Below are 25,201 nucleotides of genomic sequence, written 5' to 3'. Positions count from 1 at the left end.
AAAATCTAGAGCCAAAATCTAGAGTTAATTTTCGCGATTTTGGCGTTACTCTCTCTATATGACGTCATAAGATAGGGGTTTAATTGGAGCCGGCGCTGGATTTTATATTACTCTGGGCTACGGTCGCAATATTTAACTTATTAAAATATTCTTATTTACTACTCTATAGCTTATATAAAGTAACGCCACATAATAGAATTCCTATTTTTCCTCTATTGTACGAGCAATAAACTGCAAGTTTTATATCTAGAAGTTTTGCGATATCCATATGCTAAAGCGTAGCAATGGAATTAAGAACGATCGCCTTATACCGTATCACTGGTTCCTCCTTAAGAAGCTCTTATCCGTACTATAACCTTTCTATAAAGCAACTATGTGCGGCTAGGGCTATAAGCACACGCTCTACTGCTAGTTTACTATAATAGATTGGCTTCTTAATTATATATAGGACGCCTAAATTAATTTTAAAGAACACTGCAAACAGTACGGCAATTACAAGGAATATACCTACCTTAAAGCAGCCGCCTATGCATCTTAGGGGAAGTGCAAGGAGTACTATAATATAGCAGACGACAGCGCTGCTTATTACGCAGCTTAGGTGCTTTTACCAGACAAGAAGTAGTAGTGGTTTTATCAGCGATTTAATTAAGATAAGAATAAGAAGCATTAGCTTACTAGTAATCCTAAGGATCCAATTAATCGCGGCGTATAAGGCCTTATGGAGGAGCTCTGGCTGGAGGAGTATAAGGATAAGTATAGTACTCCTACAACTGCTACACCACCTACCCCAATTAGCTTTGTACAAGGTAAGACTTTTAGTGGCCTAAAAAATTATAAGCAGATTAAATCCGTGCCTCGCAGTAAATCGGACACCTATTAAGCTTATATTAAAAGCGACCCGGAGGAAGTTACTAATCCTCTAGCCTATTAGAATAGCCTCTACCTCTCACAACCAGATCTCACCAGATTCGCCCTTAATATGTTGGCTATACCGTTAATAAGCGCCAAATACGAACGCGTATTTAGTTCCGCAAAGCATCTAATTACTAACTCTCGCAATCGCCTTAAAGCCGACATCATTAAAGCGAATAAGTGCCTTAAGTCGTGGTTTGGGCGTCTGGAGCCCGGAGCCTTTAACAAAGGTAACGATTCTAATATTAATAAGCAGGAGAGAGAGGAGGGAGAGGAGGTAGTTAAGGAAGCATATAAGGGAGTAGATGAGAGCTCAGATAAAGATAACGATTAAGGCGACGCTGAGGTAAAATATACACTAATTAAGGATTAATTAAGGCTCAACACCATACCAAGGCTCGCGATAGTACGTACAACAATCAATACTACTGGTATTTTTTACTGACTTTGCGGAGGCTCTATAGGCTCTCTATATTTTCGTAACAACGTCGTGGCTTCCTTTTAGCTTTCCTACCTTTCTGTACACTAGATCGCCCCTAAATCTATATCTTATATTTGGTTCTAATTGGTTAAACCGGTTATATAACCGGTTTAAAGCTTTGATTCAAAATCTGGATTGGTTTTTGCCTCATTTTTGTATCCAATCCAAACCAGTTGCATCACCTGAAAGAAGCAAGGGAAACGCGATGCGACCTGCGAGTGCGGTTCGGTCCGAACCGAGGAATCACAGCCGACCCAATCATTAGCGTTGGCTTTAATCAAGAGTGGTTGTTGCTGACTTGAAAATCCTTAAGGCTCATGCGTATTGAAGGTGTAGGCTCCTAAAGGACCTTGACGTCGTGCCATGGGTTCTGGAATAGCTTCACTAAATTTTCCGAAGCACCTCCTGACACCCAGTTAAGAGTAAAGACAATAACCCGAATAGATTGCGTTAACTCATAGCTACTACAAAACATAAGACATAGGAATGGTTATGTAAATCCCTAGATACGCCTCTAACACTGTCTATAACAGATTAAAGAGAAAATAGCTAATAAATACTCGCGTAAATTCTGCTTTGCGTTGTTGCTTTAAGCGGCATCAAAAACAATTCAAATAATTGGGAAATTCGTAAATCGTTTCGAGAACGCACGGAGTAAGTCGATACGTTTCTTTCCGGACATGGGCCTACTTTCCGTCCTCACTTGAAGTTTTACAGTGCACCCTGCTCATATGCCGCTGCAAGTTATCACGACGGCTAAACCCCCTGCTAGAATACTCGCAGGTCGGGAATGTACAAAGGAAAGCGTCAATATTGTCCTTCTTCCGTGATCCGGCAGCGCGATGTCGTAGTGTACGCTGATGTCGGAGGAGATCCTTCTGGGATGGAAATCCCCATTTACAGCCGATAGCTGTGCATTTATGCGGGCGAGTATGGATTTTAGTGTGGCGACTAGGAATCTGAGTTAGTTGTGTCAGGAGAGCTGGCGAGCGAGATAGGTGGGGGGGAAGAACGGGGCACTAAGAAGGTGCAATGATAACTAAAAAGAATTTGACAACTAATTGTGGAGATTTAGAGGAGAGTATGAATGACTCTAGGAATATGGGCTTACTTCAACAGATAACGGTGAGTAAACATAGAGTTGCAGAACGCGCAGTGGAATTTGCCTTTAGACGGTTGAGACAGTTCACACACAACGTCCCGTTGCGGTTCCATTAATATCATTGGAGAGGGTAGTAGGTCGAAATCTAGATCCTCTAATAAATGATTATCAACATCTGCTTGTTGAGGGCTTGAACTTGTCGAGACATTCTCGTCTGATCCCGTATTCGAGAGCCCAGGCAGGTCGTCCAGATCAAGGCCGTTCATAACAGTATTCCAAAGGTCCGGGCATGGAAGTACCGGTGTTGCGGGCAATGCTGGTTTGATAGGGAGAACTTCTTGAGCCCGTGAATTGATATTGAAAGCATTTCCATGTTCGTTCTAAGAATTGTTAGCAAGCTCTAGTTTACTTCAGATAATAAGCATGTTGGTCATACATCGCAGCTGGCGCAAAACTCATCCCCAAGGCCGCCATGATTAAAAAAGTCTGGCTCGTGGGAGCACTGCCGGCAGTTGGCCAGATTATTTTCCAGGAAAGTGGAGAACTCAAATTGTCCAGTCATTTGGTCTGCTTAAAATTGACAAATGTGGAAAAATCGGAGCACGAGCTGTGCAATCTAGGCGAGCAAAGGTACGCTACGTCCCTCGTGCTCGTGGCCTCGGATGCGTAGGAAGAAACCGTTTTCTGGTAGCATTACGGGTTTAATTGGCTTAGAGGTAGAGGTCACAGGAGAAAGTGACCGTTGTTTAAGGTGAAGCTAATAGAAAACGGATATATAGGTCGTAGGCGGTCGTGGCTTCATGAGCGGAAACAGACGGAGAAGTGTACAAGGAAGGACTGGGATTGGGTAGTTAGCTCAAGTGCTAGATGGATAGAGTGGCACTACCCACCTAGCCTCGGATGGTAGTGGCAAAGTTGGGCGGAGTTCTTGGCAAGGCTGAAGTTCAAGGAACTAAAGTCAAGTGGAATCCGGGCCACGATTCTAGGACCCTTCTCCCTTAAATGGGCTGGCGATGATGGGCCGCCCGATGTTGGCTGTGAGGCGAAGCTAAGTCCTGCACGAGGCCAGAAGGGCTGCCAAATCACAGCTACTCCCGCTGAACATGCAGGAAGGCTGAAGGAGCCACTGACGAAGGCAAATGATGGCCTCCAAGCTGGCCAGCTACTGAGGGATTTTTTGTCCCCTTCCAGATTCCATGCAAGCCTTTCAACCAGCCGTGTAACCTTCGAGAAAATGAAATGCATGCCTGCGGTTTGTGCCTGAGTTGCAGCCCACAAACAGCCGTCTCCACACGAACATTTTGCCACGACAGTGATCGTAGAAAGTCCAGATAAGCATTTGTGGAGCATGCCTTAAGATCTGAGGAGATATACGAGTATCTTAGCGTTTGAAGCTAGTTATGCTAGTTGCGGATATGAGTAACCATTAATGCATAATCACAGATACATGTGCTTCACATCCACTGAACATGTGAGATTTCTTGGCGATTCAGATCTTCAGCTTAACATCCGAGAACCTCTGCATAGGACCTCTGCATAAGACCCGCCGTTGCGCAGGGAATCTACACTCCTTCCTAGTCAGGGAAGCAACGCATATGATCGATGCAGATATCAAGGACCCAGGTTTCGAATACGAGGAATATGCTGCTTAGGATCCTCAAGTATTTGTTTTTCAGCCACGAGCTGGGATTGCATGGAAGTGAGCCGTGTTGGTATTAACCATCTACTCAACGTCAAATTCCTACCTTTTCGAGTAACAAGCTCGGCCGCTTCGGCATATTTTTGTTTTGGTCTTTATAGAAAGGGTATAAACCCGCACCGTTTGACCAATGTGATCAACATTTATTTACAATGAGAAGCAAAGGGACGGTGTAAGTCCTCGCGCAGCCAAGTATTACGTGATGGACTAGGCCCAACTCCTGAATATGCAACCAAGCAGAAGGGTGGTAAAGGGGTGCAGCTTAAGGTTCTCTCCTTAAAGGTACGCTAGCACTAGGACGCATTCGGATCGCTGCAGATTAAACGCAGTGTTCCCTTGAAGTCACCTCCAATAGCGTGCTCACTCCGTTCCAGAGGTTTGGAGCAGATCTTGGGAGCCTCGCATAGCAAAGTCATTCATCAGCACGGCAGAAGACGCTCATCGGGAAGTAATTCACGATGTATGCAAAACTCCATTGTCCTCTGTGCGGAAAAATCCCACAGTTTAGAAAATGACAAAGCACCTATAAAAAAGCAACGCAGCAAAGTAAAACAGAATGTAAAAGCAGGAGAAAAAAAACAGCACCCAAACCCGAGCAACGCCGGAAATCTCGCACCCCACATAATTCAAGCGGCCAATCGACTTGCAGCTCCAGCTCCAGTTTTCAGCGAATATGTTCTCGCAAACATCAAAAACAGTAATAACTTAGTTCGACTTCGAATAGAGGAGAACGTTCGCGTTTCAAATTCATTTAACGAAAAGAGAGCAAGTATAGAAAGATCCATCATACGTTCAAAACTACCGATGCACGAAAAGACAAGCAGCAAACCAAAGAAAAACAAAAGCCGGGGCCGAATTCATACACAACGCGCCCCCTTTCAACGCCAAATTTCGAGAGGGAAAAATAACTGGGACGTTTCGCCGAAGAGTAACCACCGCCGCCACCCACCCGCAGTTCCTGTCCGCCGCACCCCAAGGTAAGCGATAAGTGGAAGATAAAACAGGCGTACGGACAAATGTAGAAAAAGACGCTCATCGAACAATGTTAAAACAAACCACGCTAGCCGGTATATAATTATACTCAGATTCTTTTGTAAGGACAGTCTTTCGCAAGATGAAAAATTTATGATGCATCATTAATGCGATGAGCCGAGCTTCTCCTAAAGGTTGAGTGGAATATGCGGGGAGAAACTGGGGCCAAATTGACCCGGGGATTGGAGAATATTAGATAAGAAGTAAGCAATCGTGGTATGAATAAAAAACCTGAATAAGTAACAAGCACCTAGATCGCACCCTGTTTGAGATATATCTAAACCGGTTCAAAGAGAAGATTTCTTATCCTTAAACGACCCAAGATACAACCCGTAACTCTCGTACGCCCTAATCTAACCCGTGCTAGGGCCAACCACCTTGCCTAATTACTGACAGAAAGATGGTTGGTATAGCCGGTAAGAGAACGGCGGAAGAGAGAAAACGTGAAGCAGAGGGTGGTAAGGGAGACAGATAGGGAGTAGAAAACGAGCAGTTCGGACGCTTAAAGGTCACCTGTACTCGCCTCAACACCATCCGGGCCGCCGAAATTGAAGTCACCACCCAGAGAACCGAAGGCGCCGTTATCTTCGGTGTGGAGAAACGAGTCGAAATCGAAGTTCTCAAGAACGTCGGGTCCGTCGAGAGGACCGAAATCGAGGCCAAAACCGCCCTGTGCTGCTGTCAGAGGGGTCGTTTATAATAGTAATATCATTTGGCTTACATCTTCAGTGATATTTCCAAAAGGTGCTCCGTTGGTATCAATTGGGGCCGGCTGCACTGGAGGTGCGGGAGCCGCAGCTGGAGCTTGTGGTTGCACGTTAGGTTGCTGTCCTGCCCCATTCTGCTGTTTATTGAAAGAAGAGGAATGCATCGGCGTGATCGGCGTCGCAGGCGTGGGAGTTGGAGGGTGTTCTGTTTCTGAAGCTGGAGTCGCACCTGTAGTTGCCGCATTCTTCTTTGCAGACTTCTATAATGAATATCAACAATGACCAAATATATATGAAGCACTAAGCTCACCTTCTTCGTCTCCTTGTTGTCTTTCTTCCTCGGGTTCGCTTTTGGAGCTTGCGAAGGTGTTGGGGGTGCAGGCTGTGGAGATGAGGGGTTTGTACGTCCCGGCTCGCCACCGGTGGGCGGCGCTGGTGGAGGAGGCATCGCATTCCGCTGCTGGGACGTCCCCATAGGACCTTGTTGTTGACCCTGATTTGGCATCATTTGCGGGGGACCTGGCCAAGTAGCTCCGTTTGGCATCCGACCACCATTTCTGGCAATTTGTTCCATTTGTTGTGGAGTATACTGTGTATTATAACCAGGATGGGAGCTCGGGGCCCTCATAGCGTGGTTGTTGGGCATCTGGCCGTAATACTGCGGTGGCACCCCTGGTGGCATCTGAGTTGGATCGAAGCCGTTGGGCACTGGGGAAGCGCGATTCTGCTGCATATGGCCATCGGGCACAGGAGAACCTGGAAGGCCTTGTTGGTTCAACTTAGGCGTTCCTCGTTTCATCTGATCGTTGGGATTCGGAGACGGTCCGGCTCTACTTCCTTGAGGCGACATTGTCGGGGCGAAGCCAGGTGCGCCGAGAGGCGCCTGTCCATGAGTTGGGCCAGCCATATCTTGTTCTTGACGGGCCATTAGTAATCGCTTTTTGTTCTGCTGCTCGAGGAGCATGAGCTGCATCTGATAATCTTGTAAAGCGTGATTGCCTTGCGCTTGTCCTTGCGCTGGTCCAGGAGCTCCGCCACCAGACATACGACCGGCGTTACCGGTGAATAGGTCGCCGGAGCCTTCCAAGCTTGGTTGTCCCATGGGAGAGCCTTGTGGTACGCCCGGGTTCATTCCCTTTGCCATAGTATGGTTATTCAAGGCTGTTCTCTGCTGTTGGGCCAGACTTTGAGTATATACCTCTTTCGGCGTTTGCGATGAGAACGCATTGAACTGGTTCCCAGGCAAATCGCCAGGACCCATCCCATTCGCAATCAGCATTGTGCCAGCTTGCGCAGCTGACGCCGATGTAGCTCCCATCTGCTGCGGCACCATCCCCTGACTACGAGCCCCAGCTATCGGCTGTCCATTGAAGGCAGCGCCTTCAAGGCGAGGCCGCTTGTTCGGTGACGGTGCATTGTCAACGGAGCCAGGGGATTGAGGGCGCTGGCCGCCCATATCCATACCAGAGCCGTCTCGCTGCATTTGTGTCTGCATCATTTGCTGGTTTTTCATATTCTGCAACTGCTGCGGTGTTCTGCATGTACACAAAGTTATATTAGCTTAACTTCCATGTGCCAGTCCAACATGTGACGTACGGGTTGCGGTTGTTCGACATAGCTTTCCTTTGCAGATCGCCTGGCATCCCCATCCCATTAGGTTGCATTTGCATCATATTTCGATATTGAATGCTGTTGTTTAAGAGTATCTGCTGCGAGTTATTCCTCATTTGACTTTGCGCCTGCACAAAGAAATATTAGTAATTGTCTTTGCTGACGGTAGAATCTTCCTTACCCGGGTATGCGCGAGATACTGGTGCGCGGGTGAGGCCTTCCCCTTCGAACGTGCAGCACTGTATATGTCCCAGAACTGACACCACCAATCTAGCAAAAACGAGTTTTCTTCAGACTGGTCGCCTGGGATTTTGGCGATTGGTAGATCATCCGGACGCTGTTTGTGTAGTTCATCCTTGGAATCGCTGTCCATGGAATCCACACCGTTCATATTTCGGCCACTTGGGCTCGGCTTGGTCCGTTCTGAGTCTACATTTATGGACAATTCCTGATGGACCATTCGTGCCAGGCCCCAATACTGATTTTTGCAGAAGTAATCGTAAATGTACGTGTTCAGCTGTGCGCGTGGATCTGGATCATTTCCTCCACGCGGACGACCATTATTCATCATTGACGTTCCACCTACCGGGCCACCGGCTGCATTCATGCCTGCTAGGTTCATCTGTTGATTCATGGCTGGAGGCGGCTCATGCAGGAGCCTGCGAATCCGCGACCGGTGAGATTTCTGAAGCAGATAACCTCGGTGGCTACGCGCTTCTAAAGAGGATGCTTTTCAGCAATGGCGACCGCGCCCCAGTGCCTCAGGCGTGGTTTATAAAAGCATGGAAGAGCGTGGCGAGGACGGAGTCGTATCGGAGCGGACGGCGGTTCGCCGAGTCGTTTGCTGATCTGAAGGAAGCGTAGCCTCCTGGAGGAGAGGGAGTATCTAAAAACTCTTACAACGAGCTCGAATGGTGTCGTCGCGTTCGCGCGCGATGGCAGTTGTCAGATCTTGGAGAGTAGTTGCGCGGGCAGGCAGGGTCTAGCGGCAGATGGCGTGGTGAGAAGGCTTCGGAGGAGAAATACCTAGGTGGTAGGGGCGTATCGTGACCACGGTCGCAACTCTAGATGGGACGGAGATGAGACGGCGCAACAACAACGCTTGCAGCAACGTAGATGTTGGATAGAGTGCTCAGCGGGATGAGCGCGATGCTCTGAAGGGAGTGACAAAGGGTAGGGGAGGAGATTTCTGAAGGAGGGGTGCGAGAAAAGACTCCAACGTGTATCCAGCAATTAGCCCTGGATTATCACGTGAGATTACACTGTATCACGTAACGACATCACTCCAGTCATCCAAAAATATGAGTAATATTTGATTTGGAGTCACGGAACTGTATTCTACCTATGCAAGTTTTGCCATTCCCATTAATACTAATCATGCTGTTCTCCTGGTCAATGTCATCTGATCTTGAGACAACGCCAAGACATGCAGGCCTCGGGGGGCCAGCTTAGGGACCTTGGTTTTGAATCAGATTGACAGTCGGATACAACTCCTGCTTGCCATGGGAATCAAGGCTTTTGAAATCTAGGATGTTGTGACATTGACGGTGAGGTGTGTCAACTTGATGTGGCTCCTAAATCACTAGTATTCACACAGCCAAGCGCCGTGAACTCCTTCCCAAATGCTTATATCCTGCCGATATTTGACTCCATGAACCTAGTAGTTTCACTTTCACATTTCAATAGACGTCTCTAATCATTCATCGTCCGGAGGCATTTCATCGTCGATATATCGTATCAGAGATATCCTCATCTCAGTGGTATCATTTCCACGTAGAACGTCGCTGATGAAGTGCGCCTCGACCTGCATTTGGACCTGCATTTAATACGGCATATTAGCACTTTAAATTTGCGCGGTATACCTAAGAATCTCTAACATTGTCCTTTGCGAGTATATCAGTATGTGGAGAAATAGTGTGCCTACCATCTCTAAAGCACCCCGCAAAACGCCGCAGAGTATGTTTGAATACCAAAGCTCGTCCTGTGCTCGGCCATCGTCCGGAAGCTCCACGAAGTCTGCTAAGGGATTTTCGTCAAACACCAGGGAAAACTGCTTGTTGTCGCTCGTCCAGTTGGTGATGGTGGGAGTGATGTTGAGGAAGATTTTGAAGCCAACCTAGCAAGCCATGCATTAGCCAAATTAGCTTCCTTGTTTAATAAAGCAGATACATAAGGCGTACCTTGGAAATCATCTCCGCGACTTCCCGAAAATTTGAGCATGATGGAGCGTTGGACTTTGCAAGAAAGTCTTCAATCAACCGTAGTCCTATATTGTATCCCATCTTGTCCAGCTGTTTGTTAACCTCCACGTAATTGCTTTCGTAGTCTTTGCATAGTTGCGCAACAATGGTGCCGTACGTTAGAGTTACAAGTTCGGCGTTGACCTTGTCCACACGAGTCCTTATCGTAGTCAGAAGACTGGGCTTTACCAATGATAAATCCGTAGTAGCGGTAACTTACTTCCAGACCCTGACGAGTATTAGCTGTTGTCGATCGCGTGTATCAGGTCAAAGAGCTCACTCTTCGCCCAGTCGAGCGGCTTTTGTTGAAGCCATCGTGTCTCTCAAAGCACACTTTCAAGGTGTCACTTCGCCGGAAATTTTTCCAAGTCACTTAAATTACGTATAATCTACGTGAGGTCATGTATCCAGGCTTGTCGTTGATTTTACCTTGCATGCGCGCTGATGGACGGCAGGAAGTTTATTAGGTAAGCCAAACACAGATTCAGCCTACATGTGCCTACTCCAAGTCACACTCGCCGCCACGATCTGTCAACACTAGATTAAGACCACTTGTTATTTATATTTAAGTCTGCACTCTACCATGTCTGCAGAGAAGCGGCCGGCTGCCGACTCATTCGGCTCGTCCCAGCTGGTCAAGCGACAAAAGTCTGACGCTAATCTGGGCAATAGCTCTCCAGTAGCAGTAGTCAATGGCGCTGCCCAGCATGGCGCGCTTATTCAGGCGGTATGTAATGTTCTGCTGATTTCTCGCATTTCACAGGCAGAGCTAAACTATGGGGAAAAGGAAACCTGGGCTGATGTAGAGATGGGACTATTAGGTACCGCGCACAAGTGCGCTTCAAGCGCCGATAATGGAATTGACTGGTATGCCATACTATTCCAACAGCTGTAAACATTTCTCTAATAGTGCTGCTTGTAGGTCATACTGGAGAGATCTTCGCGACCCGATTTGACCCAACAGGACAACATATCGCTTCCGGCTCGATGGATCGCACAATATGTCTGTTACTGCCTTTTGCTTATCATGAGACTAGAGCTGATATGAAACATAGTACTGTGGCGGACCTACGGACAATGCGACAATTATGGCATCCTAAGCGGGCACAAAGGAGCAGTGCTCGATCTACACTGGTCCCGAGACTCAAGGGTGATATTCTCCGCTTCAGCCGACATGATGCTAGCGAGTTGGGATCTCGAAACGGGCCAGAGAATACGTCGGCATGTGGGACATGAAGAGGTTATAAACTGCATGGATGTGAATAAACGAGGAGAGGAACTCCTGGTCAGTGGGTCTGACGATGGATACATTGGGGTAAGTGGGGAGTTTTATCGGAGGTTTGGCGGAGGCAGTGTTGACAGATTCAAAATAGATCTGGGATCCTCGACAAAAGCAGGCTATCGACTTTATTGAAACCGAATTCCCAATAACGGCAGTAACGATCTCGGAAGCCGGCAACGAACTGTACTCTGGAGGCATTGACAACGATATCAAAGTCTGGGATCTTCGCAAGAAGGCCGTAGCATATTCATTGCTCGGCCACACAGACACAATTACATCCCTGGAGATCTCGCCAGATTCACAAACGTTACTGTCAAATTCACACGACTCCACGGTTCGCACATGGGACATCCGACCTTTCGCACCCACAGACCGGCATGTTCGTACGTATGACGGTGCGCCAGTCGGTTTAGAGAAGAATCTTCTCCGAGCAAGCTGGGACCCGAAAGGTCAGAAGATTGCTGCGGGTAGCGGGGACCAGAGTGTTGTTGTGTGGGATACAAACAGCGGCAAGCTCCTATACAAGCTTCCGGGCCATAGAGGAGCAGTGAACGATGTTCGATTCTCTCCCAGGAACGAGCCAATTAGTAAGTGCAGTATTTTGTGTTTGCTTCTCCGGCCGGGTAAATGTGATTGAATCGATCTGTGAACCCGTTCCGAGGGACTGGTCTCGAAAATACCGTCAACTATTTGATATGCCAAAGGTAACCGGGTGGGTGGGGTTCTCGGTGAACCAGTGTTCTCGGTTGATTCTTATAAGACTGGGACATCGATACACCTCGCTCCAGGGAGATGTTTCAACGACGACAAATACCTCGAGCTTGTTTGAACGTTGCTGACCACTTGGCTTAGTCTTATCCGGCTCGTCTGACCGAACGTTGATGCTTGGAGAATTGGGAAAGTGAGTGTACAGATAGGGCAACTCTGAGCGAGTGGCTTTTGAACTGTGCGAGATGACTGAGCAAAAGCAAGCTTCTGGCGAAGCTGCCTGGGGCCAGGAGGCTGAAGCTGTTGGTGTTACAGCGAGGCCGACCTTACATGGTGGACACTTCAGTGAGACATTGAGTTATCAGGAGCAGCGTCTGGACAAATTGATCCTGAAGCGACGCGTAAAAGACGCGTTGGAATCGGGTGGTGTATATTCCTTGTACTCGGCCACGCAGACTCAAATCGAGGAAATTTGAAGTGGTTGTATTTGTGATTTTGGACGTTCATGCTTTGCAGATGGGAGTGTCTTGGCATGTTTTGGAGGTTTTCGTTGTGGGGTGGATGATTGGTAGACCTGGGCCCGTTGGCGCTAGCGGCAGCAAAATACATTTCAGCACGACTGACGTTTCAGCCCGGCCCTCTAGCCGAGTCGGGGCTTGCAATACCCTGAGGGCTTTTGCTTACAGTGCCTGAATGTCTGCGTAATGGCTGTTTAATGGCTGCCTGCTGTACGCTCCCGCCCGTGATACCGCGATAAATTACGCGCGAACTGGAAACTGGGCCTTGATTTCGGCTGTGGCTTAGGTCGCGGGAAGGGCTGAATCTTGACGCGTTTCATGTGCCCGCTTCGAGCTCTTGATACGACGCTTGTAGCAGAAAGAGCCCAGGCGCTCATGCATCGCTATCTCGACCTCCACTGGAGTTGTCCTTGCAGCTAATCGTGCGACTTCCTCCCTTCTCCCATGTACCTCTCTTAAGTCATCGCTATTGGAAGCTGCTGTTGACCACAGTTTCGCTTTTCTTCAACCTCTCACTTTCGTTTGGCCTCGAGCTTTGAGCGACCGTTCTCTCCACAGCTTTTTTGTCTTGTCTGAGTACATAGACTCGACCGCCTGGCCTCCACAGGCTCTCCCGCCTTTGCTGCAGGCCTTTCCTCACAAATCTTCCGAGTCTAGGCAGTTCCCTCACCGCCAACCGATTATCCTTCAACATGCACAATTAGGCCTTGAATGACATTGGACGGGCTCCAGTCATTACTTCTTCGCACCCGCCGTTCCCTACACCCCCGGCTGCCACCACCGGGTCCAACTCGAGAACTACCGCATGGCCAGTAGTTCCAGTCCATCATTCGCTGTGGGCTGCTCCTAATCCTCTGAGATAAACAATAAACGTGTCTAGGCTGGCAATCTAGGCATTTGATATAAGGGCGCCGTCTCACGCTCGATTAATACTCGTGCCTCTTCCAAGCCGTCAAGTAAACACCAGAGACGATTTGGTGCTCTCAATCGCTCTCAGGGGGTACCTTCGGACATAGTTGCTTGTGAAGTAAAATTTCTTCAACAATGCCGCTTCCATACTTCAACAGGCCCTCCTCGCGGCTGGAGGATTCTCCCTCGTCCTCCTCACCCTCCCGGTTCTCTGCTATGCAGCAAAATGTGCGATCCATCCTGAACGGCAGCTCTATCTACTCCAGCTCCCCGGTACCATCGAATAACAGCACACCAAAGCTTCCCTTATTAGGATTTCTCCGCCGATCCCACAATCCTCCCGGCCTCGGAGTCTCAGAAGTTGACCTGCCACGCGGCTCAACTTCCTCCCGCTCTCCCCTACACCCTCAGTACACAGCGGGATCATACATGCGAGAAATTGCTTCAGAAGAAGACGAACCCGCGGGACCGCCGACTGCGCATGTCCGACACGGCTCCGATTATGGCAGCGTCGACCCGGAAACTGAGCATCTGGCAGAGTTGGTTAACAATCGGCGGACACGAACGCGGCGGCGACGGAGGAAGCACCGGCAGCGAGCCTGGGTGCGTAAGCGGAAAGATCGCAGTGTTTGCTTCTCATTCATTAAGAGCCCTGCCGCGAGGAGTAAATGTACTGCATGTTTGATGTCAGGGATCTTTCTCACCACGGTCTTGACAGTTTGTAAGTTTTCCCTCGGTCAGCTCTTTACATGCACCATTCGCTAACCAATAATCCTAGATCTTTCCATCGCTCTTACCCACCCGCACCTCGGCCAGGAAGTCCATGTCCTCTTCATACTGGTGATTCTCTGCACAACAATCTTCTTCTGTCACTCTCTCATCCGCCTCTGCATGCTCGCCCTGCATCCTCCCTCAGACCATCCTCGCATTCCCAGCATGACCGGGCCCGAGGGTTTCACGCCCGTGCGTCCAATCCGAGTACATCTTGCGCGTGATGAAGAGATTGCGACTGGAAGCGGGGACGGAGCAGGAGATCTAGAGAAAGAGGTCAGCGCAGTCAGCATACCGCCGCCCGCTTATGGGCTCTGGAGATGTAGTGTGGTACGTGCATAACCCCCCCAGACGAAGAGCCTCTGCTAACAACACTCTCAGCGCGTCGACCCTAATCTCCTGCATTGGCAGCGTGCCGACCGGGCTACAGGCATTGGCGGTACTCGTCCTCCTTCTGCCTTCCCTGTTGCTCACCCCAATTCGCGCTCTGGCTCCATTTCTTTGCCGCAACGGCCGCATGTTGAAGAGGAGTCCACTAGCCATGAGCCCAGGCCACCGTCATACATCTCTGATGATGGTGTGTCGTACGCTGTCTCCGCTGTACCCCGTTCTGTGGCTCCGTCAATGACGGGTATGAGCGACGTGCATCCAGCATGGAGGCCCGGCTTTGCAGCATAAGCAGAGAAAAAAATGGAGGCGCTAGTGAATTAGAAAGGAGTGCGGAGAAGGAAAGAGGCATGGTTGGTGCTCTGGATATTGTAGTGTTGGATTCTGTAGGCGTTTAATCAGGAATTAATAGAGCCGTTGCGGTCAGTCCATTGTGTATATCCGCAAAAACTGGCCTTTATGGGAGGCTGTATAGTGGGAGGTTAACTGGGGCGTCTCTTGTCTCGCTCCTGGTTTATTCTTCTGTATTGAATATATCCCATCCTTTTTCTGTTTATTCATCGAGCGTTTGAAGGGCGTTTGCTGCTTTCTTGCCTTAATTGCGCGTGCTTTGGATCGTCGACGATGCGACGTGATGTTAATGTTTACGTGTATGAGTGGGTATTTGTACCAGTGATGGAGAACAAGGCAGAAGGGCGGGATCAAGCCTATAAATTCGCGTTTCCAATGAGAGTCTCTCGCAAGATTTGATTTGACCAAACATTAAGCGCCGGCGCGATGTTGCCAACGTGACAACGTACGCGAAAGAAAGGATAGGAGGTATGTAAGAGAGCAGTTTTGCTCAAAAGCAGACCCGCAAGAAACCACAACAATGGAAATGGCGCGTAAATCAGACAATCCTAAAATTTCATTCTTTGGTCCTCCCTGAGTCGCAGTTTTTGACTGCTTCGCCGTCCATCACACCATGAACATAGCATTCGCCTGTGAATTCATAGTGCCCATTCTCTCTAGATATTATGACATACAGAACCCGCCCTCCCAAAAAAATACAAACACGATCACCGACCTCCGCGGCAGCTGGGGCTATACCCAGATAGCCTTTTGTGGTATCCAACAACCTGTGAGAGCCCTGGGTGACGTCAAGTAGTCCTTGCATTTGCATTTGCAATTTTAAAATTGCATATTAAGCGCTGGGTGTAGAGAATGGAGTGTTAATCAGCCTCCAATCAACAGCGAAGCCGCGCTGGGGGTGATTATCCCCGTACGTTACGTCCGCTACCACAATGTGGTCGAAAGCTTCCTGACGAGTCTCTCTGATAAAATACTCCTCATGAGGGCGTGAAGGTCCCAGCGTTTAATGAGAGTTTCGTAGGAAGGTCGATAATAGGGAGCTGACCTCGATAATCGTATCCAAAATGAGTCCCCAAAGCCCAAGAATGCTGCCTTTGATAGCTGCATTCGCTTTTCTGAGACCGGATACATTGTATACTCTTTCTTCAGCAACCACAGAGCTTTCTGTAAAATCTAGGAAAGGGCGTGGAAGGATAGGAGTCCTCCAGTCCAGCATCCAAGGTGTTAAGTCGCCTACAATATCCGTTGGGCTGGTAGCGTCCTACGATAATTGGACCGTGCGCAGAACACCAAAACACTAGAATCAAAAGTACGCGTATTACCTACATAGATTCAGATATTATACATGCCTTCTAATCGTACTTCTAATGATATAGACTTTGTTCCACTAACTCAATATTCAATTCCACCGACTCGAAAGGCCAAAGAACCCCCCGCAGCCGTGGCCGTTGCCCTCCTTCGAGCCTTTATATATCGCGAATTTTAACAACCATGGCACCCTAAATCTTCCTCTAAACCTCGCTGTTTGCAAAGTTCCGTCCCACAGAAACGATAAATATTGGTTACCTTATCTTCAGCGACTTAACTCCAAAAATTGGGTATATAGCAATTGTATATGGAAATCAGCAGATTCTACGACCTTATAATTTTCATCACGGAGCCTTGATCCTATTGATCCTATTGGCTAGTTCTTATCGATAACAGTAGGACGAATTGTAGTCCAAGGGATAACCTACCTACAAGGGGGTAACCTGAGCGGGCTGCCGCTAGCGCTGGCGTGGGTTTAGGCCAAACAAAATATAGGTCTTCGTATTATAAATGCAAATAAAAGCCACCAGAATAGAAAGATAATTAAAACAATAAGGGGAAAGCAAGAGAGCCTTATATTTTGTATCCTAAAATGCCAATTCTTGTTCGCCGGCAGCGTAGCCACCACCCTATTTAATATCCTATTCTTCAAGATCCAGGCACCCGACTCTCCTACCGTAAGCGTAATATTACTTACTCCCTCTCTTAATACGCTGGCTGGCAACACCATAAGATTACTACCTCCCTTAGTATACCTCGCTGTAATTGCTGCAGATGGGGGTCCAACAAAGTATTAATACTGAATAAGCAATCGTTTCAATGTGGCGATGTGGCAATATAAGCACTAGCAGGAAGCACTAGCAGGGAGGGCGGCAGCCGCTCAGGTTACCCCCTTGTATCCATTCTGGTCCTTCAGGACGTCAGACGACGTGTGCCAGGAATTCAAGAGCATGCCCCACAGTCACAAATCCGGAACCTAGTGGACTGGCTTTCGAGGCATTGGAGGTAAAATTTAACAACGTCGATATAAACTTTCTCAACAGATTTTGTATAGTCCGGGATTAGATCAGCTTCGCTCACATCACTTGCCATTCATGCATATACCTTGTCATGTGGATCTCACGTGAATACCCTCAGAAACCCCAGTATTGTTAACAATTGCTGGCTTTGACATTCTGTATGTCTAGATCGGACATTTTCGAAATGCATGAACGTTGGACTGGAAACTTGTGGCAATAAGTTACGGCTTTCGCGTATTCATGGGTTGGATGGAGTGCGAGCCACATATCGTTTTATAACGCTTAAGCAATCTTGCTTAGTGATATTGAAGCCTATGAAAGGACCCGCAAATATACTGCTAAACAAACTTCTTTCTCTCAGTATTCTGGCTAACTGGTATCTCAGGCGGCCTTTGCAAGGCTGAATTCATTCTATCCAAGGGTATTTCTCCGCGTTCCAACTTTGACGAAGAGCAAGCTATGCTCGATCCGAAACCAGCAACAAGAAAACAAATTCGCTCAAACTAGATCATTCTCAAGTGAAAAGAACTTTTATACCGAAATCTCATCAATCGTCCTCAACCGCGTACTAGCTCTCATCTTGCCTTTTCCTCTCCCTCTACCACCTCCACCACTCCCATCATCCCCAAGATTCCTAGGCCTTCCCCCGCTAATAATCGCATGCTCATTTCCAAATGGATTCCCCCCTTCGTCATTCCCATGCACACTCCCGCCGCTCGGGCTATCGTATCCACTTCCACCACTCCCGTTCCTACTCCTCACCCTCGGCACCTGCCCCATCTCCCACCTAGCCGACGCGCTCATGACCCCATTCCAAATCATCTCGTCGCCATCATGTGCCACTTTCTCATCCCCAATCTCCTCTATAATTGTTTTCACATCTCTCGTATACCCGGCCCCTAGCAGCATCGGGGCCCCAAACGCCTTGGCAGTCTCAAGGGGACTGAGCGTCACAGGCCGCCCGAGTTCCCACCAGCCCCAGAGGAGCACGAAGACGCCCAGCAGGCCGAGCAGCATGAGGACGACGGCGCCGGCGAGGTAGCCGAAGTCGGAGCTATAGCGCAGCTCCGTGCCTTCAAAGCCCAGGGTGAAGTTTTGGAGGTCTTTGTTGGAGAAGAGCGATTCGTTGTTGGCCACGCCCAGAGCGGCGCGGAACATGAATTCGGTGAAGGAGGTTATGGCATAGTCTGTGGGCTTTGACCATTTGAGGCCGCAGTTCTCGTACGCGTAGGACGTGTAGTGGCTGGGATTCCGGTCGTAGAAGAGATCTGCGATTGAGCCGACGCTGTCGTATGTTGTAGGAGGGTAGTTGAGGTTGGCCGAAGTGAAGATATATTTCCCCATGAACGAGTTGAGACCTATCAGGGGCCCGGCGAGAGTGCTGTTAGGTGTAGTAGAATTTTGGTCGCCTTTGGAGGTGTAGTTGGATACGACGGAACGGTTTGTTAGGAGGTTGTTGTGAATTAGGGTTACTGTCGTATTTTGGATAAGAACTGGATATTCCACGGTTGCTGCAATTATGTTGCAAGTATCGGTAGTGATAGTCCCAATGCATGAATCATCAACATTTGAGAGATACACCGCTGATAGGAAGAGCATGGGCTGGCCGTAATCGTAATTCATGTCGGAGGTGATACTAAAAACGACCGTGTTTTCGTTCACTGGGTTCAACAGATTCAGAGTCTGAGATGTTGAGTCACAGCCCCAGTTAATCCCTGCGCCTGTTACGCTGCCCCTGCAAGTTCCGTTGCTTTTGCAGTAAAATCCGGCGTCTGTTGGGGTACTGATGGTGCTGTTCAGATACCACTCTTGCAGGGGAGCGAAATCAGGGAGCTCAGCGATGCCTTGGGTTCCGAACCATCCATCGGGGATCTGTTGTGCTATGTGCATTTTGATTGTGACATCTTCCCCGACAAGATGATTCCTGGAATGCGTAGAGCGTTGTAACAATGGGCCAGTTGCAAATTTGGCTAGGGTGATGACAGCGGCTGTTAGAGCAACCTTCCTAGTATCGACGCCAGCCATAGCAGCGGGCACCAAGTTCAAAATGTTTGAGCCATCCCAGATGTAGTGGAGACGCTTTAGGGTAGTTCCATTTGCTGCGCTCCGCCACCAGCATATGGTGAGCCCAACGGCAACTAGAACCTCGAGTGTGAGAACGAAAATGGATGACATGACTGAGAGTAATACTGCAGGTGAAATCTTCCATGATGTGACTGGCTGATGATGTGACAATGATACTATGGCTATGGATACAACCACAGATGCCATTAACAAAACGATACAGAGAATAGCAGGCCATGGGATCTTTCCGGGATTCTGTCGCCGAATGGAGCTTTGTGAAGGACGCCCATGGCTTGGTAGGAGGTTTCTGGTTGAGTTAGAGGGATCAGCCATCTACAAGGCCTCAGAAGCAAAGAGCAGAGAGACAGCTGCGACGCCCAGTTCGAGAAAGATGAAGACGAGTCTCGGTCGCTTCGGTGCCTGGATCTAGTACTTATCCCAACAAGTCTGGTGATGTCGGCGGGCGGCGTGCACGATGATGGAGGCCATGTCGCAGCCACATTGCAGAGCGTGGCTGAGCACGCTCCAATTGTTCCATTCTGCGGCTGATTGTTGGCACCCTTCCTATTTCGTGAGGGGGCCGAATACGAGCACCTCGACAGAAGAACAAATAATTATGGCCCTCATGGTGGCAACATCCCTTGGGGGCATGCATCTCCAACCAGGTATCGGAGGTCCGGGTTAGGCTTGGCATAACCTCGGGTTACGCACGAGCCCCCAAGGTCCTTGACATATCGTCCAAATATCGCACCCCCCCTAGGTGGTGGCCCCTACTTTTCGGACGCGTTTTTGAGGCCTAGGTTAGTACTGGGTTAGTATGGAGGGCCTCAGCGCGCCTTCGACCTCATCGTCGCCTCGACAATCCATTTTCCAACCCTCTACTGTTCTCGTGCCCGCGATGGCTCGCGCGGGGCTTCTGATTTTATATAGAAAGGCCTACCGCAATTCTAATTCTATAATATAGAGCTCTCTTCTTCTTCTCCTGTGATATTTACGCGTTCGGTGGCTTTATTTACCCGCGCCGCGCTCACGCGTCTCCCCCTTACCTCTTGCGGATATGGAGTCTTTTAAGAATCTTCTTACCCTACGGTCCACTTTACGGCCAAAGGAAGCCCCCCCAGCCTCCCCCCCCTATAGCCTCCAGAGCGAATTCAAGGCCCAGACGGCGCGGCTACAGGATATTTATAAGGCCCAGCGCTCGAAGAATACTACGAGGGCGTACGAGCCAAAGCAGAAAGAGTGGGAAGACTGGTGCGCGAGACTGGAAGGCAATACGGACGGCGCCCGGGTAACGGAAGATAAGCTTTGCCTATTTCTAGAGCAGCAAGTCGTCAACCGAGAATCACGGGCCGCTGGCTATCAAAAACGCAAGTCGAAACGGAAAGAGATGTGGAAAGATGGCGAGCGGGCGAAGAAGAGGCAGAAGACGGCTAAGGCGGGAGGGCAGCTAGGGGGGAAGGCAGCCGCAGGGGCAGCCGCAGCTGTAGGGGAAGAAGCCATAAAGGACGAGGAAGGAGAGATATGGGACGAGGAGGCCCTAGACGCCCTTTTCAACGAGACAGTCCNATACTCAGTTNTAAATAGCTACGTCTCCGCTATTACTNAGCTCTATNCATGGCAATCGGAAGGCAAGGCCTCGCAGCCGCTGCGGGGGGCGAAGCTCTCGGCGATACTAGACAGCGTCCGCCGCGACGAGGACCGGATTCGACGCGTTAACTTTATCGACCGAGGCCTATTTACAATTACTGGCGGCTACGACGTTAAAGGGCTTAAAAGGGCGATCACTTGGTGCTGGGAGACGGGCTCTAAAATGCCGGGTTCAGTCGAGTCTTACCTTCGAACTGCGGCCGAGCATTTATTAGGTTCGTATATTACTGGTCCGTACGGCTACCGTTTTCTAACCTGTTCCTTTCCTTAGGCCATACTACCGTTACCCGGGGTGAAAGTAGACGGGACGTTCAGCTTGCTGACCTCGTCCTTATTGAACTAGAGAACGAAGGGCCTAAACCGGACGAGCCAGCGCCGTGTATGATTATGTCGATGACACAGGGGAAGCAGAATCAGCACGGCAAGGTTGAGTATATGGGCTGTATGCGCAATACTGACCCCATCCTCTGCCCTCTCTCTGCAATAGCCTTCTACTTCTTTAACCGCTGGGGTAAGGACGGCGCTGAGAGCTTCCCATCCTTTCGGCAGCCAGAGGACTACTACAACCTATACGTCTTCCCTGGCAGCATTAAAGTACCGCAACGGCCGCTAAGCTATCATACGCAGTTNGAATGGAATAAGAAGATGTTCCAGGGGGTAGGNATTNACTCAAANGAGAANACCCATAGCGCCCGTAAGCAGAGCGTCCGGCACGCCGAGCTTAGCGGCGTTAAGGAGACCCAAATTAGACGGGCCGGACGCTGGAATACGGACGCGATGACGGGAGCCTACCTTAGCTACCTACCCCGTGCGTTTATGCGGTCGATCGCCGGCTTCCCAAAGGAGGGAAAGGGCTACTTTCTTCCCCGCGCGCGGGAGGTGCCAGAGGAGGCCCTCTGCTCAAAGATATGGCCCGAGACTGACGTCTGGCTAAAACGCATGGAGACCTACCACCCAGACAGGGCCGATAATGAGGTNGTACGGCTTGACCTTGCGGGCTNAGGATTTCTACGCCTCCTCCGTGCGCTTAGGGTAATCCTATTACAGGACTNNGTAATCCTACGTAAGCAGTTCCCGCTCCACCCCCTATGGAAGGACTCCCTCTTTNGCTGCGAGGAGTACCAGAGGTTCGCCGCGCGGGTAGAAAGCTCGCTAGCTAACGTAGTTACGCCGAATGAACTAATAATNCGGAAATACTGGCCCGCCNATGAGGCCGTAGCTAAGCTAAGACACGAGGCCGCAATCTCAGAGATTAAGGGGGTTCAGTTNCACGTACATACGATCTTAGAACGCCTTAGCGAGATGGAAAGGTCATCAGCATCATTCGCACCTGCACCTATATNGATCCAGCAAGGAAAGACGGGCATCTGGATAGGGCCTACGGAGTCCGTACATCCACCGTCTACCATAACGTCTACCATAACGTCTACCATATCCGCGCCACCTGCTCAGCTATCTACCATATCCGCACCGCCCGCTCAGCTGTCTACTATATCCGCACCCCCCGCTCCGCTATCTGCTATATCCGCACCCCCCGCTCAGCTGTCTGCTATATCCGCACCCCCCGCTCCGCTATCTGCTATATCCGCACCCCCCGCTCAGCTGTCTGCTATATCCGCACCCCCCGCTCAGCTGTCTACTATATCCGCGCCGCCCCCGCTAGCGCAGGCGCAAGCAGATACTNAACCACCTCTCCTATTTATCCTTNACCCNCAGGCGCCGCNAAGAAAATATAAGATGCTTCNGGGCGGCAATTCGGTATTCNAGCTCTGGGCTNAGTGGACTTTAGGGCTAGCGGGTGGGCCGTCAATCGAAGCTCTTNATCGCTGCTNGGGGGCGCGCTGGCGGGTNNACGGCGAGGCTATGTTNTATAGCCGTCGCCGTAGGATAATTAAGGATATAAGACGGCGCGTAGAAGACGGTACAGCAAGAGATGAGAGACAGGCTATTGACCAGCTGGAGCAGCTACGGGGCCGGCGTTCTTTAGATTGGCTTTGTAAGAATATCTAACTGCTAGCTCTTGGGGCGGGGGAGGGAGGGAAAGGCTCTGTATTAAACAGTATATATATATATGTAATACTATCTCATTATAGGACTACTACAGTGACCGAGACGCCTCGATGTAGGACTGCACTGCAGCAACCGAGACGTCTTNATATAGGACTACTGCAGTGACCGAGACGCCTCNATNTAAGACTACACTGCAGTNACCGAGACGCCTTAATATAAGACTATACTATAGTGACTAAGACGCCTTGATGNAGGACTATACTCTAGCGACCGAGACGTCTNAATATAGGACTACATTACAGTAACTGAGACGCCTTAATATAGGAATGGCACGCGTTTGGGTGTTTGAAATTTAGAGCAACATTACGCGACCGTCCAGAAGTACCGATCTAACTTAAATTATGTACCTTTTCGCCCAAAATCGCGTGCAAAGGTACTCGGGGGCGGTCGCTGCGCGACCTCGTGCGGGGTTCGCGCCAATTATCAGCAGGGGTGGCCCTAACCTCGTATTAACCTGGGCCGTAACCGAGCCAAATGACCCCCCCCGATATGTGATAGATATCCTACTAGTAGGTAGGGTTACCCCTTATAGCTAGCGTCTTGCGGTTAGTTTGGATCTCCCTAATAAAGGAGGGTAACCTCAGTCTATCCTCCGGCTAGACGAACCGTCTTTTTTATATATTTAACTAAATATTAAAATAGGACATCCATTTTCGTCTAAGGATTATATTATAGGACCCTAGGTTTAGGATGCAAAAGGGAATACTATATTAGCGTCGTCTATTAAGAGCGATATATAACTTTAAAACGTAGGTAACGGGCTAACCGGCTTAGCCGTTATAGCCCTTTACCTAAACAGGCTTCTCTAGTTAGATGGCTTCTATATTTAGAAACTTAGCAATATTATTCATATAGGCAGTATTTATAAAGGCAAAGCCATTTACTCTAGTGTTAATAAGGGCGGTTATATTAACTCTATATCTATTTTAAGATATTATATAGAACCGTAAAATGCTTTCCACCTATTAACTGACTAAGATTAATCTCTTTAAGATCGATAGGGTACCCTAGGGGGGAGTCTTTCCCTAGGGTTCTTCTTTTCCCGACTTATCGGACGTTTCTCCTTCCTCTATCTCCTTAATATTACCTATATCCTTTAGCTCCAAGAACTAGTTTAGTATATTTTAGCTAAGATAATCTAACAAAAGGAGCTCTTGCTGCACCCGGCCTAAAAAGACCAAAACTAACCAAAAGAACCCTGAAAAACACCTAGAGAATCCCCCTAAGATGCATGCATTGCAGGGGAGGCACACGTCAAACGACGGTGGCTCGCACTCGCGCGTAACCGCTAGAACTACGCCTAGCAATAGCCCTCTATAATAAAGACAGGCGAATACCACACTATAAAGCGGAAATACCTCTATTAAGAAGGCATCTAACAAAATATAAAGCCTATTAGACGCGTCTAGTATCTAAAATTGTAGGGGAGTAACCGTTAGCTATAATAAACTAATATAGCTAGTAAAATAGCTCCGCTAGTCTAGTAAACCTTAGGCGCCCCTCTAGCAAACCCTTAATTAAATCCTTTAACGGCTAAGCAAAATTAAAAATAAGTATAACCCCCCTTTACCGGCAAACCGCACCTAGGCCGCCATAGCTGCGCTTTTATAGCATAGGGAACCTACCCCCCTTAAGTTAATAACCGGGTATATAATTATAATATAACCAAACATAGAATAAGTAGAGGGGCTTAGGGGATAATTAGAAATAAAAGTCCTTATAAAAATACACAAAGAGGTCTATAACGCTGTTATAGTCCAATACCTTAAGAGCGGAGATATTAGAGTTACTTTAAAGGACTAATAGGTAAAGGAACGAGCCATAAGGGTAGGGGATAGGCTAGGAGAATATATTAGCATAAAAGTACTCTATAAGGATTACCTAGTTAAAGTCCTAGTGGTTTCTATAAGCCTTAGGGTAGAAAAGGGACACTAGGCGGATAATACAGCAATTATATAGAAGATAGTAAGATAAACGGAACGCCTTATACTAGGACTTAAAATCACCTAAATCTAGTGGCTTTAATAGGAAAATATAAATTAAGTATATAATAAGAATAATAAGAAGATATAAGGGTCGCTAAAGACTCGCTAGGAAGACGCCGGATAAACGTATAGCTCCCTTATTGTTAGTATATATACACCAAAAATACAAAAACTCTTTATCCAAAAAGGAATAATTATAAATGGCCTTATATATAACACAAGGCTCTATAACCGCAGACTATGCCTAAAATAATGCTATTAATATATATAATAGGGACACACCTAATCTATATGCGCAGTATAGGTGTGCTGCGGCCACTATACAGGCCCCTATAATATAAGATATTGCTTAAATTAAGACTAAATAAAATACGTAAACTACCACTAAAGTATATATA

At 48.5% G+C, this 25,201-nt stretch overlaps 8 protein-coding genes across 8 annotated transcripts; 3 read left to right on the top strand and 5 right to left on the bottom strand.

The window, feature by feature from the left end:
* Positions 1-1,826: 1,826 nt before the first annotated feature.
* K441DRAFT_670171 (uncharacterized protein) lies at positions 1,827-3,442 on the bottom strand. The gene is made up of 4 exons (XM_067650240.1): positions 3,386-3,442; positions 2,932-3,332; positions 2,505-2,875; positions 1,827-2,344 (listed from the first exon to the last, which is right to left on the bottom strand). Exons 2-4 carry the CDS (start codon positions 3,055-3,057, stop codon positions 2,080-2,082), a joined length of 762 nt encoding a protein of 253 aa, XP_067497341.1. The 5' UTR covers positions 3,058-3,332; positions 3,386-3,442; the 3' UTR covers positions 1,827-2,079.
* A 1,177-nt stretch (positions 3,443-4,619) lies between these two features.
* Positions 4,620-5,451, top strand: K441DRAFT_337230 (uncharacterized protein). Its single transcript, XM_067641243.1, has one exon. The coding sequence runs from the start codon at positions 4,657-4,659 to the stop codon at positions 5,173-5,175; it is 519 nt and encodes a 172-aa protein (XP_067497340.1). The 5' UTR covers positions 4,620-4,656; the 3' UTR covers positions 5,176-5,451.
* Positions 5,452-8,323, bottom strand: K441DRAFT_337233 (uncharacterized protein). The gene is made up of 5 exons (XM_067641244.1): positions 7,726-8,323; positions 7,530-7,672; positions 6,244-7,468; positions 5,948-6,193; positions 5,452-5,896 (listed from the first exon to the last, which is right to left on the bottom strand). Exons 1-5 carry the CDS (start codon positions 8,176-8,178, stop codon positions 5,729-5,731), a joined length of 2,235 nt encoding a protein of 744 aa, XP_067497339.1. The 5' UTR covers positions 8,179-8,323; the 3' UTR covers positions 5,452-5,728.
* Positions 8,324-8,851: 528 nt separating this feature from the next.
* On the bottom strand, positions 8,852-10,150 carry K441DRAFT_670169 (BET3 family protein). Its single transcript, XM_067650239.1, has 5 exons — positions 10,065-10,150; positions 10,005-10,013; positions 9,725-9,944; positions 9,469-9,660; positions 8,852-9,360 (listed from the first exon to the last, which is right to left on the bottom strand). The coding sequence occupies exons 1-5, from the start codon at positions 10,097-10,099 to the stop codon at positions 9,241-9,243; spliced, it is 576 nt and encodes a 191-aa protein (XP_067497338.1). The 5' UTR covers positions 10,100-10,150; the 3' UTR covers positions 8,852-9,240.
* A 331-nt stretch (positions 10,151-10,481) lies between these two features.
* On the top strand, positions 10,482-12,306 carry K441DRAFT_670167 (putative U5 snRNP complex subunit). The gene is made up of 5 exons (XM_067650238.1): positions 10,482-10,651; positions 10,707-10,787; positions 10,840-11,099; positions 11,158-11,653; positions 11,919-12,306. The coding sequence occupies exons 1-5, from the start codon at positions 10,639-10,641 to the stop codon at positions 11,969-11,971; spliced, it is 903 nt and encodes a 300-aa protein (XP_067497337.1). The 5' UTR covers positions 10,482-10,638; the 3' UTR covers positions 11,972-12,306.
* A 1,466-nt stretch (positions 12,307-13,772) lies between these two features.
* K441DRAFT_647888 (uncharacterized protein) lies at positions 13,773-15,092 on the top strand. Its single transcript, XM_067646870.1, has 3 exons — positions 13,773-13,922; positions 13,980-14,302; positions 14,354-15,092. The coding sequence occupies exons 1-3, from the start codon at positions 13,886-13,888 to the stop codon at positions 14,648-14,650; spliced, it is 657 nt and encodes a 218-aa protein (XP_067497336.1). The 5' UTR covers positions 13,773-13,885; the 3' UTR covers positions 14,651-15,092.
* Positions 15,093-15,266: 174 nt separating this feature from the next.
* Positions 15,267-15,515, bottom strand: K441DRAFT_592399 (uncharacterized protein; the record flags this gene model as incomplete). Its single annotated transcript, XM_067644878.1, has 1 exon — positions 15,267-15,515. The coding sequence occupies one exon, from the start codon at positions 15,513-15,515 to the stop codon at positions 15,267-15,269; it is 249 nt and encodes an 82-aa protein (XP_067497335.1).
* A 1,845-nt stretch (positions 15,516-17,360) lies between these two features.
* Positions 17,361-19,060, bottom strand: K441DRAFT_670163 (uncharacterized protein). Its single transcript, XM_067650237.1, has one exon. The coding sequence runs from the start codon at positions 18,925-18,927 to the stop codon at positions 17,569-17,571; it is 1,359 nt and encodes a 452-aa protein (XP_067497334.1). The 5' UTR covers positions 18,928-19,060; the 3' UTR covers positions 17,361-17,568.
* Between the last annotated feature and the right edge of the window lie 6,141 nt (positions 19,061-25,201).

Source organism: Cenococcum geophilum, assembly GCF_001692895.1.
Source record: "Cenococcum geophilum 1.58 unplaced genomic scaffold K441scaffold_79, whole genome shotgun sequence".
Lineage (NCBI taxonomy): Eukaryota > Fungi > Ascomycota > Dothideomycetes > Gloniales > Gloniaceae > Cenococcum > Cenococcum geophilum.
This window is presented reverse-complemented; position numbering and strand designations above follow the sequence as displayed.